This window comes from Aureobasidium subglaciale, assembly GCF_000721755.1.
Source record: "Aureobasidium subglaciale EXF-2481 unplaced genomic scaffold scaffold_1, whole genome shotgun sequence".
Classification (NCBI taxonomy): domain Eukaryota; kingdom Fungi; phylum Ascomycota; class Dothideomycetes; order Dothideales; family Saccotheciaceae; genus Aureobasidium; species Aureobasidium subglaciale.
Window position 1 is genome coordinate 1,640,069 of NW_013566994.1, and position 16,433 is coordinate 1,656,501.

The 16,433-nt window shown below is 51.2% G+C and overlaps 4 protein-coding genes across 4 annotated transcripts; 3 read left to right on the plus strand and 1 right to left on the minus strand.

Annotated features, from left to right (window-relative positions):
- Positions 1–691: 691 nt before the first annotated feature.
- AUEXF2481DRAFT_25855 (uncharacterized protein) lies at positions 692–2,248 on the plus strand (the record flags this gene model as incomplete). The annotated part of the gene is made up of 4 exons (XM_013492626.1): positions 692–728; positions 788–951; positions 1,008–1,623; positions 1,680–2,248. The coding sequence occupies 4 exons, from the start codon at positions 692–694 to the stop codon at positions 2,246–2,248; spliced, it is 1,386 nt and encodes a 461-aa protein (XP_013348080.1).
- Positions 2,249–3,106: 858 nt separating this feature from the next.
- On the plus strand, positions 3,107–4,385 carry AUEXF2481DRAFT_25856 (glycoside hydrolase family 53 protein; the record flags this gene model as incomplete). The annotated part of the gene is made up of 3 exons (XM_013492627.1): positions 3,107–3,345; positions 3,401–3,518; positions 3,573–4,385. The coding sequence occupies 3 exons, from the start codon at positions 3,107–3,109 to the stop codon at positions 4,383–4,385; spliced, it is 1,170 nt and encodes a 389-aa protein (XP_013348081.1).
- Positions 4,386–7,362: 2,977 nt separating this feature from the next.
- On the minus strand, positions 7,363–10,851 carry AUEXF2481DRAFT_25857 (uncharacterized protein; the record flags this gene model as incomplete). The annotated part of the gene is made up of 2 exons (XM_013492628.1): positions 7,363–10,458; positions 10,516–10,851. 2 exons carry the CDS (start codon positions 10,849–10,851, stop codon positions 7,363–7,365), a joined length of 3,432 nt encoding a protein of 1,143 aa, XP_013348082.1.
- Positions 10,852–14,992: 4,141 nt separating this feature from the next.
- AUEXF2481DRAFT_207273 (uncharacterized protein) lies at positions 14,993–16,043 on the plus strand. The gene has a single exon (XM_013493056.1). It carries the CDS (start codon positions 15,163–15,165, stop codon positions 15,805–15,807), a length of 645 nt encoding a protein of 214 aa, XP_013348510.1. The 5' UTR covers positions 14,993–15,162; the 3' UTR covers positions 15,808–16,043.
- The last annotated feature ends 390 nt before the right edge of the window (positions 16,044–16,433 follow it).

Consider the following 16,433-nt stretch of genomic DNA (forward strand, 5'->3'; position numbering starts at 1 on the left):
CAGGCCTTGCATATGAAGTATGCTTGATCTTTCTTTGCATTATGGCCGAGAAGGCGAAGACGAGGAATGCTCCACATGAAATGTGAAGCGCGGTGTCAGGAGTCCGTCCACCCGCAGAACAGGCATTATGCGGCCAACTACATACTTCAGCAAGACCAAGCAGGCAATATATATCAGACAGTGGCAGGATACTCAAGTAGTGGTACGTTGTATGACGGTCAAGATCACCCTCTGAACCAATCTAGCAAAAGCCCATAGCTATTTAGCTTCATGTCGATAACTCTTCATAGAGCCTAGCTAAAGCATGGAATACGATGGCTGCTGTGAGTCTGACGTGTGGAGGCCTCGTCCCCAAACGTCAGCCCAGCAAGCACTTATCCACACCACTTATCAAGAGGTCCAACACTACTACTTCGACATGAACTCATCCTATCCTTGGAGTTCAAGCGTCTGCTGCATGGAAGAAAATTCTGTCTATCAAGAGATAATACTTTCTGAGCTGATGCAACCAACTCTGCGAATGAACCCCCGGTTGCTTGTTTGACGGTCGACGACGGGTCCCGGCGTCTCGAAGAATCAGCCAGCAGCTACGCCCGCTCCTTTGTGCAGTCATGTCTTGCTGGATCACCGCCACAACATCAAACAAAGTTTGCATGGATTATTTGCTAATGTAATTATGTTTTGTAGCAAGATGTTTATCGGTGGCTTGAACTGGGAGACAACCGACCGTGAGTGGGAACTTTTGTATCGTTCCTGAATACTGTACTGACCTATTCACCTTTTTTAGAATCGCTTAGGGAGTACTTTTCACAGTTTGGCGAAGTCACGGAGTGCACTGTCATGCGTGATGGTGCAACCGGACGCTCTCGTGGTTTCGGTTTCCTCACTTTCAGAGATCCAAAGACTGTCAATATCGTCATGGTCAAGGAGCATCAGCTCGACGGCAAGATTGTGAGTGCTTCTGCTCGTCTTCTCCTGCGCCAAAAGCAGAACTAATTATGCCACAGATTGATCCCAAGAGGGCTATTCCTCGCGACGAGCAAGAGCGTACTAGTAAAATCTTTGTCGGCGGCGTGTCTCAGGAAGCCACAGAGGCAGACTTCAAGAACTTTTTTATGCAGTTCGGTCGCGTGCTTGATGCTACATTGATGATGGACAAGGATACTGGTCGTCCTCGCGGTTTCGGGTTCGTCACCTTTGACAGCGAGGCTGCCGTCGACCGCACTCTCGAGCGCCCTCTGGAAATCCTCGGCAAGTACATTGAAGTTAAAAAGGCTCAACCTAGAGGCAACCTACGTGGTAACGAGGATAACAACGGCAACAGCAATGGCGGCGGTGGGTTCAAGAAACAGGGTTTCGGCGGTGGCCAGCAAGGTGGCTTCGATCCTAGCCAGCAGGGTGGTATGCAGCAAGGCGGACCTGCTGGTATGGGTGGCAACAACATGAGCCCTGCTATGATGGCTCAGTACTGGCAACGCATGCAACAGTACTTCCAGATGATGCAGCAGCAGCTGGCTACTAGCATGGGCGGTGGTGGCAACCCTATGATGGGTGGTGCCGGTGGCATGAACCCTCAGATGATGCAGCAGATGATGGCCATGCAGCAGGGTATGGGAGGTCAAGGTGAGTCGTGACAACCATTTTAAGATAATCAGGTCACTGACACATTCTCCTCACAGGCGGCATGAACCCAGCTATGATGCAACAGATGCAACAAATGCAGCAGCAGATGCAGATGCAAGGTGGCGGTGGTCCCCAAGGAAACTCCGGCAGCCCAGCACCCTCCGGCAACCCAATGTCACCCACAAACGGCGGCCCCGGCCAACGTCCCGCCTACAACGCCCAAGAACAACTCGCCTTCGAACAACAAAAGTATGAACGCCAACAGCAACAAACCCGCGGCAGCATGCCCGCCGCCGCCGCAACCCCCAACAGCAGCAACGGCTTTCAACCCTCCGGCTCGCCCACAAGCTGGGAGGGCATGTACGACGACATCCCCGCCCCCAACCAAGGCGGCGGTCCTGGCAGCAGCAATGGCGGATTTGCTCCTCGTGGCGGATTTGGCGGCAGAGGACGCGGCAGAGGGGGTGGTGGGCACACTCCCACGCCCGCTGGTCCCTCCAACGCACCTGCTAATGCACCCACAGGCCCCAAGAATGCCGGAAGACCTGGCGCCAACTACAGAGGTGGTGGCAGAGGTGGTCACCGTGGTTTCCACCCTTATGCTCGCGGCGGCGGTGGTGCTTAGAGAGCGTCTTCTACTTCTGTGGAGGACAAGAAGGAGCATTTCGGGTGTTGAAAATCAGACACGAGGTCGAACGAAGCTTGGGCTTGATTCTGTCTTGATCTTGTGACCACGGGGTCAGCGAAGATACCTTTGCTTTTACCCTTCACTTGGCCGACCTTCTCATTTGACAACGGCGAAAATGGAATGGGACTGCAAACAACGAAAACATATCAAGACAACACAAGGCAAAAGGCAGGCGTATAGGAAGTTTCTTTTCTTGCATGCCTCTTTTGCTCTCTTCTTAACATTAACAATCAAAATGAAAACACGAAACTCTAGAGCAATTCTTCTCTTGTAAATGTGTAACAGACTGATATATTGGTGATACGGCACGGCATCGCGGTTCCAAGCTTCCAAATCTGAGCACGTCAATGGCAAATACTTGAGCATAAAGACATATCTGCTATAAATAATAAATGTCTTGTTAAAATGAGCGCGGAGGTGCATCCGCGTCCAGAAGCCTACTCTGCCGTGCTCATAAGGCTGAATATCGGTTAATATTCTAGAAAGCCCCTCGCTTGTAGCCTTTTCCTTCTCCTCTTCTCCGTGCCCTGATCATCCACTTTCGCACGGGACATGGTTGGGACAACCGTGCTTGGACGGAAGATCATGCAGTTGGTGGATGTCAACTCGCGCCCCGCAACTTCTCCATACGGCCCCATGTTCTGAAGGCGGCTGGGAACTGGAGTAATTTGACGGTATGGTGCACATTACCGAGGCGCGCGAGCTTCTAGTACATTCTCAAGGGTATAAGAGAGGTGAGTGATCTGTTCGAAGGATTTTCGTTTGCATAGTAGGTTCCCTCTGGTTGTTTCCATCATGCCTTCTCTTCTCTCTATCGCTTCTGCTGCATTGGTGTGCTTGTCAGCAGCAAACGCTTCGCCTCATCAGCCTGTGCAGACCCAGGTCGACCCTTTCTTCTACAAAGGCTTTGATCTGTCTTCGTTGCATATTCTGGAGCTTGGTAATGTGACTTACAAAGACACTGCTCGTCGTAATGCTACAAGACCTGCTGAGGATATCCTGGGTGATGGCGGCATGAACACTGTGAGACTGAGGTACGATACTGCAACGGGATAATGACTTTACGAGAGACTGACCTCCATGTCTCAGAATCTGGGTCAACCCCGAGCCCGGACAATATGACCTGGCGTATACCTTGAGTCAAGCACAGCGATTCGCTAAGAAGGGCTATCGCATTTACCTCGACTTCCACTTCTCAGACACTTGGGTAAGTCAGAACTCGGCTTTTCGTGTGACTACTTGATCTCTAACATCCGATCAGGCGGATCCGAACAAGCAATTCACTCCCGCAGCTTGGACAACCAGCAGTGTTTCGGCTCTTGGCTCTGACCTCCGCCGCTACGTCAAGTCCACCTTGATCGCTTTCCAAAAGGGCGGCGTCGACCTCTCCCTCGTAAGCTTAGGTAATGAGATCCGCCACGGTATGCTCTGGCCCACCGGCTACGTCGAAGTAGACACCTTCCCCACCTCGGCCCGTATTGCAAACTTCACTTCCCTCGCCAGCCTCTGGTCCAACGCCCGCAAAGGCGTCGACGATGCCGTAAAAGCCGGTGTCAAGAAGCCATCCATTATGATCCACATCGACGACGGCTGGAACAAGACCCTCCAACTAAACTGGTTTGAAGCACTTACCGGCAGTGGAAAAGTAAAAGCTGCTGATTGGGATGTCTTTGGCTTTTCCTTCTATCCCTTTTATGGCACTGCTGCTACTCTGGATAATCTAAAGGATACTCTGAATGCTGTGGCTGCTAAATATCAGAAACCTGTTCATGTGGTTGAGACGGATTGGCCTGCTATTTGCGATGGAGCTACTGCACCTGAGCTTAGTGATACCTCTGTACCCATCAGTCCTGCAGGTCAAACAGAATGGGTACGCGATATCGTCAGTGTGGTCAAGAACGTTGCTGGTGGCTGGGGCAAAGGCGTCAACTACTGGGAGCCTACTTGGTTGAACAATACTGGTCTTGGAAGTGCTTGCCAGGATGCCATCTTGTTCTCTGCTGACTGGAGTGGTTGGCCGAATAAGATCATCGGGTACTCGAGATCGAGTGTTGATATGTTCGCCGGACGGTAAATTATAGACGTCCTGAGATTTTGCTCATGTATCATATATCATCGAGGTAAAATGCTAATGGTCTATGGCTGCACATTTCCGCCCTCTACCTGATGAACTATGTCACCATGTTTTGCTTTTTTCCCTCCTTTCCCTAACATTATATTTACTCTCCTTTTTTCTTCTTTCTTTCTTACTCTGGTTGTTGGATGGACCACCCTGCTTGTGATTGGAAAGCACAATAGTACCTGCTACCTACACAGTCATACACCAAGTATTGCTGACATAATATCTTTGGGGTTGCTATATCCATTTATGGTAGACGATACAGGATCTTAGCTTCTTTGTCGTCGATGGAGCAGTATTACTTTACCACGGAAAAGTCACATCCGGATCGCACACGACCATCGGAGTGTTCGGCGCTCGCATGACCCCTTGACGAGCTTTGCTGATCCTCTCTGGGGAACTGATATCATGGCACATTGCTACATGGCTCGATGCTACACTGGAAAGGCCACAATACTGTACACTCTCGGATCGCCATCTCTCGCCGAGGAGTGTTTTCTCCGCCGAGAAAATCGGATTTATATACGATAAAATCTGCTCTTCGCTCACACATGGTGAGATGGCCGAGCGGTCTAAGGCGCCAGCTTAAGGTTCTTCCAATACGCTGGTCCGAAAGGGCGTGGGTTCAAATCCCACTCTCATCAACATATATTTTGCTCGTGGTATACATGTCTGGTGGTGAGGACGAAGGAGGAGTTTTTGGAGGGTGTGACTCGATTTTTGGATTTCTTGAATAGAGGGTTTCGGAATATGGTGCTGGACACCAGGACACCAGGACGGCATTGGCCTTAGGGTAAGACAGTCCCTTTTACTTAGCTAAATTGAAGTTTTGGGAATTAGAAGCCTGCGACGCTGGAAACAAAAAAATGCGATTTGAACAGATGGCTCGCATCCATGATATCTTTGGCGACGTCGATAAGCACAGATACGTAAAAATCATAATCATCGCACAATTGGTGGTCGCAAATGCTAGGCTTCTATTTTTTTTTTTTTGGCTTGGATTTCCACGCTTCATAGCAGCCCTGACACACGTCCATGCTTTCAACCAGAAGCAATTCGTTCTTCTTCAGATCCTTGCTCTCAAGCGAAGATACCAATGAAAAAAAAGGAGGTGTTCGCGTCAGCCCGAGGTAGTGCAATACGAGCGACACTATGCCGAGAGACATGAGCAAGCCCAGAGGTCTCTCGACGAGTTCCAAAAATAAGAATAATCATTTTGACTGCCCGTAGGCAGGTCACAGCGATTAAACTATGAAGAACAGATACTACACTTGATCTAAGCCAAAAGGCAAGAGACTTAAGGGAGGGAAGAGGAGGGTGCGAGGGAGATTCAGCTTATATACTGCTCCGTGTGGAGGTATGATTACTAAGTAGTGAGAAGCGAGATGTGGAGAAAAGTCGAACAAAGGGACTCGATGATGAATTTATGCAGAGGTTATGCAACGACTGTGAAAGGAAGGCTTGGACGGCTGGCGCTGATATCACTGGAAGTAGGTTGACATCCTCGGTGGCCCCAAGGCTTAATGGTCCAATGCAGTGAAGACAAGCAGATGCGACCTACAGGATAACATGAGCTGCTTGGCCGTCAACTGCCGATACGAGAGCTGTCGCCATACACGATACCTTCCAAAGTTGGAGGCGTTTGTCGGAAGAGGCCACACGGCTTCTCGTCACCAGACGCAGCATCCACTCCAGATCAGTACTATGCCATTCCCCAAGCATATAGCAGTGCTCATCATCTAGTGGAGATTGCTCGTGCTCGTATTCCATGCAGCAAGTGCCTCCGGGCAGTGTCGCCACTGGGCATCCAGCTCGAATATCTCTTACTTTGAGCGGAAGGAGCATGAGAAGTGAGGATGGACCGACTTCCGGGATTCCAGTGTGTCCGCTATAGCAGAACAGAAGATAGTATATGGAAGGCGGGACAGGATGTCATCTGTTATATGTAAGTGCTCTGGGGATGAAGCTGGCACAGAAGGCCTTACAGACCAAAATGCATATGATCACATCCGAGAGAAATGCCGTTGGAGCACGTTGTCCAAAGCGAGTCAGTGAGACAAAGAGTAAGACTCTGTCGAAGAGGAGAAATATCCCCTTTGATGATTAGCCGGGAGCGTCGAAGATTGAAGAACCCAAAGCTCGAGTGGGGCATCTGCTCGGAAATATACAACAATTTGTCTCGTACTCGAATGTTTCATGACCTGACACTCTTGACTCCTGTAACGAAGATGTGACATCAACAATCCTCTACCACTTGAAGGATGTGCATATCCAAGCGGAGGATCCAGAGAGTTCAGCTATCCGGAAGACCGTCGAGTCGACTGGTTGGCGTAGCATCATGGTGTCGTTGGGAACACATCTGATGAGATCGCGATAAGTAACCTGAACCTGCTCGCGGTTATGACTACCCGACAAATAGAATGAGATACAGTGTGTGTTACTCTGTCCTAGTTGCTTTAGTCGCCATTGGCATCGTCCGGCCGTCAGTAGAGCTCACAGATGTGTTGCCGCAACCCAAGATGAAGCTGGGATACGATGACCCTAAGCGCTGTAATTTTGAGAATCGAGATGGAACTTCAGCATGCGAACTCTGGAACTTTCCTTCTCTTTACTTATCAAGCAACTTAATCTCAATAATTATCTTGCATTTTGACGGTCCAATCATGGGTCACATGCCCCTGTGAGCTCGTTGAAGCCTGGTCAGAGCCCAGCACGGCATCTCTGCCGATGGCGGACTCTTCATCGTGTAAAATGGTGTTCCTCTAGCTGTATAAATACACTGTCCTTTTCCAGGTCCAGCAACCGTGTGTCGGGAGAGGCAGAGTAGACTTAGGGCTACATCTACATTCTTGAGCCACGGTTTCATGGTCACTTCTCTGGTAAGCGGACAGCATGAGTGAACATATAGATTTATTTCAGCCTCGATATCTTACTATTCGTCTTCCTCATCGTCTTCATCTTCATCGTCGTCGTCATCATCATCCTCATCGTCACTGACCTCCTCTCCATGCTTCCTCAACTTTTCTCTGTATCCCTTAGCTTTGTCTTCCAGGTCTGCAAGTACCATCAACATGTCCTCCAGCTCTGTCTTTGCTCTAATAGCCTCCTCCTTCTCCATCTCAACCTCTTTAGTCTTGGCGGCGAGCTCCTTTTCCAGCTTGACGTTCTTATCAGTGTCGGCCTTCTTGCCCTTGTCGTTGGAGGTGGCATTGAGCTTCTTCTTGGTCTCTGCCAGCTCCTTTTCCAGTGACTTGATCTTGTCAGAGTTGTCGGGGACTGCAGGCTTAGACTTGAGCTCAGATAGTCGGTCGTCGAGATCTTTACTCGAGGTCTCAAGTTTGCTGTACATAGTCTTGAGCTCGTTGAATTCAGTTTCGAGTTCATTGTAGCCCTTTCGTTCACCCTCGAGTTCCAACTTCAAGCCCGAAACTTCTTGTTCTAGATCTGTGATCTTCTGTTGCTTGCTCTCAAGCTCTGACCGTGTTGAAGACAGCTCTTCGTTGAACATCTGGATCTTGCTTTCCCGGGATTTAGCTTCTTCCTCGAGGGTCTTGACACGTGCCATAGCCTTTGTATTGACTTGTTGAAGGTCTTTTTGCAGAGCCTTTGTTGTCTCGAGCTCCTTCTCCAATTTCGACCTTTCTGTCTTGCTGCCATCGAACTCGCTTCGCAGCTTCTCAAGGGTTGTGGTCGTAGCGGCATGCTCCTGCTTGAGTATCTTCTCGCTGCGGGCATGGTCCGAGATGGCAGTTTCGTGCTCTTTAATTGTCTTGTCTTTTTGTTGCACGGTAGCGTTGAGCTCATCCAGTACTTTGCGATGCTCAGAAGCGACTTGATCGATGCGCATACGTTGCTCTTCAGCGGCTTGCTCAGTAGCTTTACGGTGTTCCTCAGTCGCCTTCTCAAGAGCAGCACGTTGTTCGCGTGTAGCCTGTTCAGCAGCCTTCCGAGCCTTGTCTTCCCACAGTGATCGCTCGCTGGCTAGGGTGGCACCATTTTGGCCCTTCAGACGCTCTAGTTCCTGCTTGTGCTGATCGCGAAGTGTTTGTAGATTGTTACGGCTCTCGAGCTGGAATTGTGCAAGTTGACTGCGTAGTTCACCTGAGACTCGATGAAGCTCGAGATCGTGATCACGCTGCAGTGCTTCGTTGATTCGCTTGACGCGCTCGACTTCTGCTTCCATGGATCGTTGTGATGACTGTAGACTTTGTATTTGGTGGCGGTGCTCAGCTTCAGCTTGATCTGCCTTCTGTTTGGCAGCAAGGTCGTCCTGCTCGATTTGTTGCAGTTTGTCATCGCGAGTCTTGATCTTTTCTCTTAGATCGTCCAGTACATCACGATCGACACCGACGTCCGAAGGTCGGACGACTTCAATGCCAGGCTCGCGGTCGATTACCCGCTTGAGGCGACCATACTCGTCCTTGAACCAATCAACAAACTCATCATCGAACAGGATTGCAGCACCCTCAATCTCAGGTGCAAGAAACTCAGAATCGCGGATTATTGGGTTCTGGCGAAATTGCATCAGTGCATCAAAGTACTTTTGACGGCCGAGTTTCGAGGTCAGTAGCGGGTGCAGCGTTCGTCGAGGGATCGGACTGTCTTTAGTGCTGAACTCGTATATCGTGCCAAGCAGAATCGCGGATAATCCAGGTAAAAGCGACTTGATCGGGTCTGCAGCAACCTGTGAATTGGCAGTAAGAAGAGCATTGTCAATCAATACGCCCATGAGAGATGAGCCCTCCGCCAGGCAGTCGTTGACGGCAGCTGGCTCGTCGAAGAGGAAAGTGATCAATAGACTTAAGTACGAGATTGATATCTGAGGATCAAAGTCGTTTTGCAGGGATGACAGGAGGTGCCCGGAGAGGGTTTGGATTGCTGTGATAACATCCTCGCCCTTCTCGGCATCACCTTCCGACACACCCATCAACATGGATTTTGCGTCCTGTAAGTTGAATAAAAGCTGGGAGGTAATGTCGCTGGCGAATGCAAAGCGAGGGGGATCTGGTGTAGCGGGACCGAGCTGAGGGCCATTCAACAGAGTGCTGAGAATGTTGATATCCTCCTCTTCGCCCTCTGTGTATCCCGCAATGGCTCTCTGTAGGAAGTGCAGCTTGATCCGATCGTGGCCATGGAAGTAAGCCTTGATTAAGGAACAACCAGCGGAGCGCAAGTCCACAGTGCGTATCGAGGATGCAGAAAGAACAAGGTTCAACAGAGCCTCAATTACATACATGATCTTTGGTTGAGACTTAGCAGCTGCAACTCCGTTGATCGGAGCAGGGTCTTCAGAGGTGACAGGGACTTGAAAAGAGGCAAAAGCTTCTTGTAGCGGCGCGTTGAAGATGATAGCGTCAGCGCAAGTCTTAAGAGCGCTCATGCGGATATGTGGAGCGGCCCTTTCGTCAAAAGCAAGAGTTAGAACAAGGTGTAGCACGCCACTACGCCAGAAGACATCTTGATTTTGCTTTGTTCCTAGTTCACCTCGTTCCAAGAAGAGTCGCAGAACAGCGAGTAAGCCCCAGGCGTTCTTCTCACGATCGCTACGACTGAACTCATTCTCAGCCTCGGGTGGGGTCGAAGCCTGTTTGACCAAGTCTAAGAGGCGAGGGATGCAGCCAGATTCGCGGAATAGAGCCTGGTTGGAGTGGCTGTGTCGGATGAGGTTGGCGAGCAATGAGAGACAGTCCTGAGCCACTATGCCTCCTTCTGACAGACCTCCTTCTGCTTGAATCAGATTGAAAGTACGCTGGAAAGCGTCCTCGAAGGCAATGAGCTTCTGCAACTCAGTTTGCGACACATTGGTCAGGTCGACCAGCAGTAGTAAGGCAGCGTTGCGCACAGCATCTCTCCCATCATCCAAGACACCGACCAGTCTTGCTGTTCCGAGCGGTGCTTGTAGAATGCACTCTTGAGTCCTCTCCGGTCTGGAAGTCGAGATTGCAGTAAGAAGTTGGATCGAGTAGATACGGGCGTAGTAGTCGGGCTGGTCGAGAAGATCTAGCAGAATGGTAATGTTGTCTTGACGCTGGACCTTAGCTCAGTCTCGCGCAGATGATATGATATGGTTGTGTGAGAAACTTACCTGACTGAACTCATCGGCCAACCACAGGGCTATATCCTCGCTGGCTTCTGGGCTCTCGCGGTCCGGCTCAAACAGCATGAGCAGAGTCTCGAGCACCAAGCGCACAGTGTCGACGTCTCCCTCTCCATCTTTGGTCAAGCCGAGACCATCAGTACGTAGGACAGCAATCAAATCGCGAAGAGAACCGCTAGCAACCGAGGCGGGATACTGCTTCGCGAAAGAGCGGAGTCCAAGAATAGCAGCCCTTCTATCTTCGAGTAGAGTGGCCGACGATAAGCGCGAGGACAAAGTCGCGATCGTGTCGCCTGCCGTCTGTTTGATTGGCGCCTTCAACATGTTGCTTGTTCTTTCACGCCATCGAGGGGAAGTTGCAGGGGCATCAGAAACATGTGCCTTCCCCAGAAGGTTACCAAAAAGGACAGCTCCTATTACACGAGTCGTGTATCGATAGTGAGATGTACGCTCGAGTCATGACAACTAAAGCCGAAGACCGAGGGTTCACTAGAATGGCGGCGAGTCTATGAGCGCAAGGCTCTGCTTGCGACAGCTTTACTCTCCCGCCATTCTCGCACCTTCCCAATCATCTGGGGTTTTTATTCTTCTTATTTCCAGGATCGCCTCTACCAACTGGTCTGATATCTGCTCAAATACTGGAGAAAACACAGTCAGATTGTTCCTTTCACCTACTCTGATGAGCTCCATCTAGAGATCCTCAATACCAACCAAGAAACACCCTCGACTCAGACGCCACTATGGGTGTCCCAGCCTTGTTCAGATGGCTGTCGCAGAAGTACCCCAAGATCATCTCGCCAGTCCTCGAAGAACACCCGATAGACATTGATGGTGAAAAGATCCCCATTGATGCGCGCAAGCCGAACCCCAATGGCGAGGAGTTCGACAATCTGTACCTCGATATGAACGGTATCGTCCATCCTTGTTCGCATCCCGAGGATCGCCCTCCTCCCGAGACTGAGGAGGATATGATGTTGGCCGTCTTCGAGTACACCGAGCGCGTCGTCAACATGGTCAGACCCCGCAAGCTTCTCATGATCGCCGTCGATGGTGTCGCCCCTAGAGCAAAGATGAACCAACAGCGCTCAAGACGTTTCCGCGCCGCTCGTGAGGCCGCCGACAAGGACGCAGAAAAGGAGGAATTCTACAAGATGCTTCGGTCTCAAGGAAAGGAGCCTGAAGGAGGCGACGCTGAGGGCAAGCCAAAGAAGACGTGGGACAGTAACGCCATCACTCCCGGAACCCCCTTCATGGACATTCTGGCCGCTAGTCTGCGCTACTGGTGTGCCTACAAGCTCAACACCGACCCTGCTTGGGAGAAGCTGAAGATCATCATCTCTGATGCGACCGTTCCCGGGGAGGGAGAGCATAAGATCATGCAGTTTGTGCGCTCGCAGAGAAACTCCCCTCAGCACGACCCCAACACCCGTCACGTCATGTACGGTCTGGATGCTGATTTGATCATGCTGGGTCTGGCCACGCATGAACCGCATTTCCGCATTCTGCGTGAGGACGTCTTCGCCAACGACACGAAGCCTGGATGTTGCCGCATTTGCAACCAGCCTGGACACATGGCTGCTGAGTGCAAGGGTGTACCCGCGAAGAAGGAGGGTGACTTTGGTGAGAAGAAGGGCGGTGCCCCGTTGAAGCCTTTCATCTGGCTGCACGTTGCTGTCTTGCGCGAGTACCTCGCTGTGGAGATGAGCGTTCCCAACCAGCCCTTCAAGTTCGACCTCGAACGCGCACTCGACGACTGGGTGTTCATGTGTTTCTTCGTCGGAAACGATTTCTTGCCTCATCTGCCTTCCTTGGATATTCGTGAACAGGGTATTGACACTTTGATTGCCATCTGGAAGGACAACATACCAACAATGGGAGGTTATGTGACTAGAGACGGTCACGTCGAGCTTGCTCGTGCTCAACTTATTCTCGAAGGTCTGGCCAAGCAAGAGGACGCCATCTTCAAGCGCAGGAAGGAGATCGAAGAACGCAAGGATGCCGCCGCCAAACGTAGAGCCGATCAGGCCAACAAGCGCGCACGCAGATCTGGTGGTCCCCAGGGTGGAGACGCCCCGGTCACACCCGCCGGTCAATTTATGGGCAGCCGCAAGCGTGGCGAGATGGTACCCGATATCAACGCTCTGCCTACCTTCGCTCCCGGAACTGCTCAGTCGAAGTCGGATCCTCGTTACATGACCCATGATATGGTCGTTGACAAGGCCAATGTCGCCAACAAGAGTGCTGCAGCTGTACTGAAGGAAAAGCTATTGGCACAGAAGAATGGAGCCCCTGCCGAATCACAAAAGGATGCTGTCGATCAACTGATGAGCACTGTAAACGCGTCAGCAGAGACATCCCCTGCTTCTGTCCTCGGCAAGCGCAAGGTTGAAGACGAAGACAACGACGCTGGTACCCCTGGCCGTAACTCTCCGGATCCGGCTACAAAAGGTCCTGCTAAGGATCCTGATGCACCTGCCGAGGACACCGTCATGCTCTGGGAGCCTGGTTACGCCGACCGTTATTATGAACAGAAGTTCCATGTTCCGGCAGGCGATATTGACTTCCGTCACCAAGTCGGTCGCGATTACGTTGAGGGTCTGGCCTGGGTCTTGCTCTACTACTTCCAGGGATGTGCCAGCTGGACCTGGTACTACCCTCACCACTACGCCCCCTTCGCCGCCGACTTCGTTGATCTCAAGGACATGAAACTCGACTTCAAGAAGGGAAAGCCTTTCAGACCGTACGAACAACTCATGGGTGTAATGCCCGCTCGCAGTAACCATGTTCTCCCTGAAGTCTTCCATCCTCTTATGACGGAAGAGGAATCCGACATCAAGGACTTTTATCCCGAAGACTTTGTGGTAGATCTCAACGGCAAGAAGTTTGCCTGGCAGGGAATTGCCTTGTTGCCTTTCATCGACGCAAAGCGCTTGCTAGATGCCATGGCTACAAAGTACCCTCTTCTAACAGAAGATGAGAAGTTACGTAACGCCTTCGGTCATGACGCCTTGCTCTTCAGCACAAAGCATCCTCTGTATGAGGACGTGGCTACGAACTTCTACTCCAAGAAAGCCAACAATGCAGAGTTCAGCCTCAACCCTCAAGTTTCCGAGGGTCTGGCTGGTAAGGTAGAGAAGAACGAAGAATACCTTCCTTCATCCTCCTTATCGTTCCCTCTCCCTGGCGCAACACCTTTCCGAGATGTTGACGATGACCAGAGTATCACTGTTCACTACGTCATGCCTCCTACTAACACCGTTCACAAGAGTATGTTGTTGCCCGGATTAATACCTCCCAATCAGGTCCTTGATTACAGCGACATCGAAGCGACAAGGCAGAAGTCGCGTAACTCAGGCAGACAGTTCGGTGGTGCACCGCTCTACGATCAAGGAGGTCGTGGCCGCATCGACTACAATGCTGGCGGAAGCGGAGGCAATGGCGGATACAACAATAACAACAATGGATATGGGGGAAACAATGGCGGATACAGAGGTGGAAGAGGCGGTGGTGGCGGCGGCGGCGGCTACAACAATGGCCCTCGCAACGATGGATATGGCCGTGGAAATGGGGGCGGTGGCTACGGCGCACCTCCCCCTCCCGGTGGCTTCCAAAACTTGCCACCAGGTCTCGCCGCACAGGCAGCACAACACTTTGGCAGAAACGGTGGCGGCGGTCTACCCCCACCTCCTCCTCCTGGCTGGATGCCTGGTATGGCTGGCCCTCCTCCTCAACATCAACAAGGTGGCTACGGCGGAGGCTATAACAATAACGGCGGCAACTACAACAACGGAGGCGGCTATGGAGGCAATGGCTACAATAGCGGCGGTCACAACGGAGGCAATGGCGGTGGATATCGTGGCCGGGGAGGAAGAGGCGGAAACGGCGGAGGCCGTGGAAGAGGTGGGTATGACAGATACTAGCAGTCTCAAGCGGAAGCTGCTGCATTGATGGCACAAAGAAACCAGTCGACAGAAGAATGGTTTTGGCGCAAGGGCTAGGAGGTTCTTATGTCTGATGTTGTGCTAACGGCGATGGAGAACAAGCTTTACAATGATGAATCTCGCAGAGACTAGGAGCTCCTTCAAGCTGATATCAAGCTGAAACCTCACCAAAAGTCATCTTCGAGATTTGGCAAATCGAAGGAGTTAGGTAGCTCATTACTTTGAACATTGATCATGATTTTCCCCCCATGACAAGACCAAAGGGATTTGCCTGAGCTAGTAGATGTGACTGTAAAACCAGGGTTTCTGTCCAAAGATAATTTAAACACCCCTTCCTCAAACAGGCCTGATCACTACGGTGTGGACTGCATCTGAGCGTGAGCTTGTCATGTGCGTATCTAGATATTCGAGAGTGTAGTATAATCATAATTTTTCCCTCGAGCCGTTCGAGTTTTTGCAACATGAACGGCATCTGACCAATTTCGAGGGAATAAACTGGGAGACCCTGCTCATGAGCTTCCCCACACCTTCTCGAACACTTTCAAGAGCCTCAGCCGCAACTTCGTCACCTCCAAACCATCAACCACAAAATCTACACACAATACCAATCTTCGCACACCTGCACTATCTTCGCCCTATCCAAACGCCTTAACTTACTATCATCACACATACGTACTCAATAATCACACACACAATGGCCGACCGCAAAGGCGCCTACGGCAACGCCCCAGCCAGCGACACATCGTTCCGCAAAACCTGGGACCGCGAAGAATACGCCCAAAAAGCCGCCGACCGCGACGCCCGCCTCAAAGAAGAAGGCAAAGCCAAATACGAAGCCGCCGCCGCCGGCAAAAAATACCACCGTCGGGCCTCCACACCTCCAGATGCCAGAGACACAGAAGCCCGTCGCAGTCGACTTGATGTCTCTGCGCAGATTGGTAAGACTATGCTGGTTCCTGCGGGCTCAGCGGTTGGGAAAAGGGGCAAGGGAGCGGGGTTTTGGTGTGAGAGTTGTGATTTGACGTTTAAGGATAATTTGCAGTTTGTGGAGCATCTGAATAGTAAACAGCATCTATATGCGACGGGGCAGACAGGAGAGGTCAAGAGGGCGACGTTGACGGATGTTGTGGAGAGGCTGGCATGGTTGAAGAGGAAGAGGGAGGAGGAAACTGCCAGGGAGACTGTGGATTTGGGGACGAGGTTGGAAGTTGCGAAGGAGGAGGAGGAGAAGATTAGGGAGGAGAAGAGGAGGCGGAGGAATGAGAAGAGGAGGAAGAATAAGGGTGGCCAGGAGGAAGAGGTTAAGGTTGAGGTGGAGAATGACGGTGTTATTTGCTGAGGAGGGTATACTCTGAGCAAGCAACTACAGCGCTACAGCGGGATGGTTGTCCTTTCAGCCGCTCGCCCAGCATAGGGCCTACCACTCCGCCAGATCCATCGACTGAGATGTACTTTTCTCTCCGGTTTCAGACTGGCTTGTTCGACATCAGGTTGGCCATACACCTCTGCTCAAGCCTGAGTGAGTCTACTTTCACGAACATCACGACCAAGCTGATCGGGGTCCCGACTTGGCTCGAAAACAGCTCAATTATAGCTTGCGATCCATCACTACGAATCGAAGAATCACCAGAGATGCAAGAGCTGGAGAAATCATGGTGTAAGGCTAGACCCTTGCCAGGTACTTACGTTATATGATCTGAAGGCGTGCGGAAGCATGTGACAGTCATGAATCTGCTGGCCTATATAAACATGAAAATGCTTAGATATGGACCTGGCACGCAATGGACATGGATAGCGTTGAGTCTCATGCTCTATACCAGATTGATCATCCTGATGTAATGCTTGTCTGTTTCGAATGGATGGTGATGACGCGACTTTTCGTGTAATGGTCGTGAAGTTCCATGCCAAGGCTGCCGCGATTTGCTGCGCTTCGATGTTTTGGTGTGGAGTAAACAAAACAGTTTA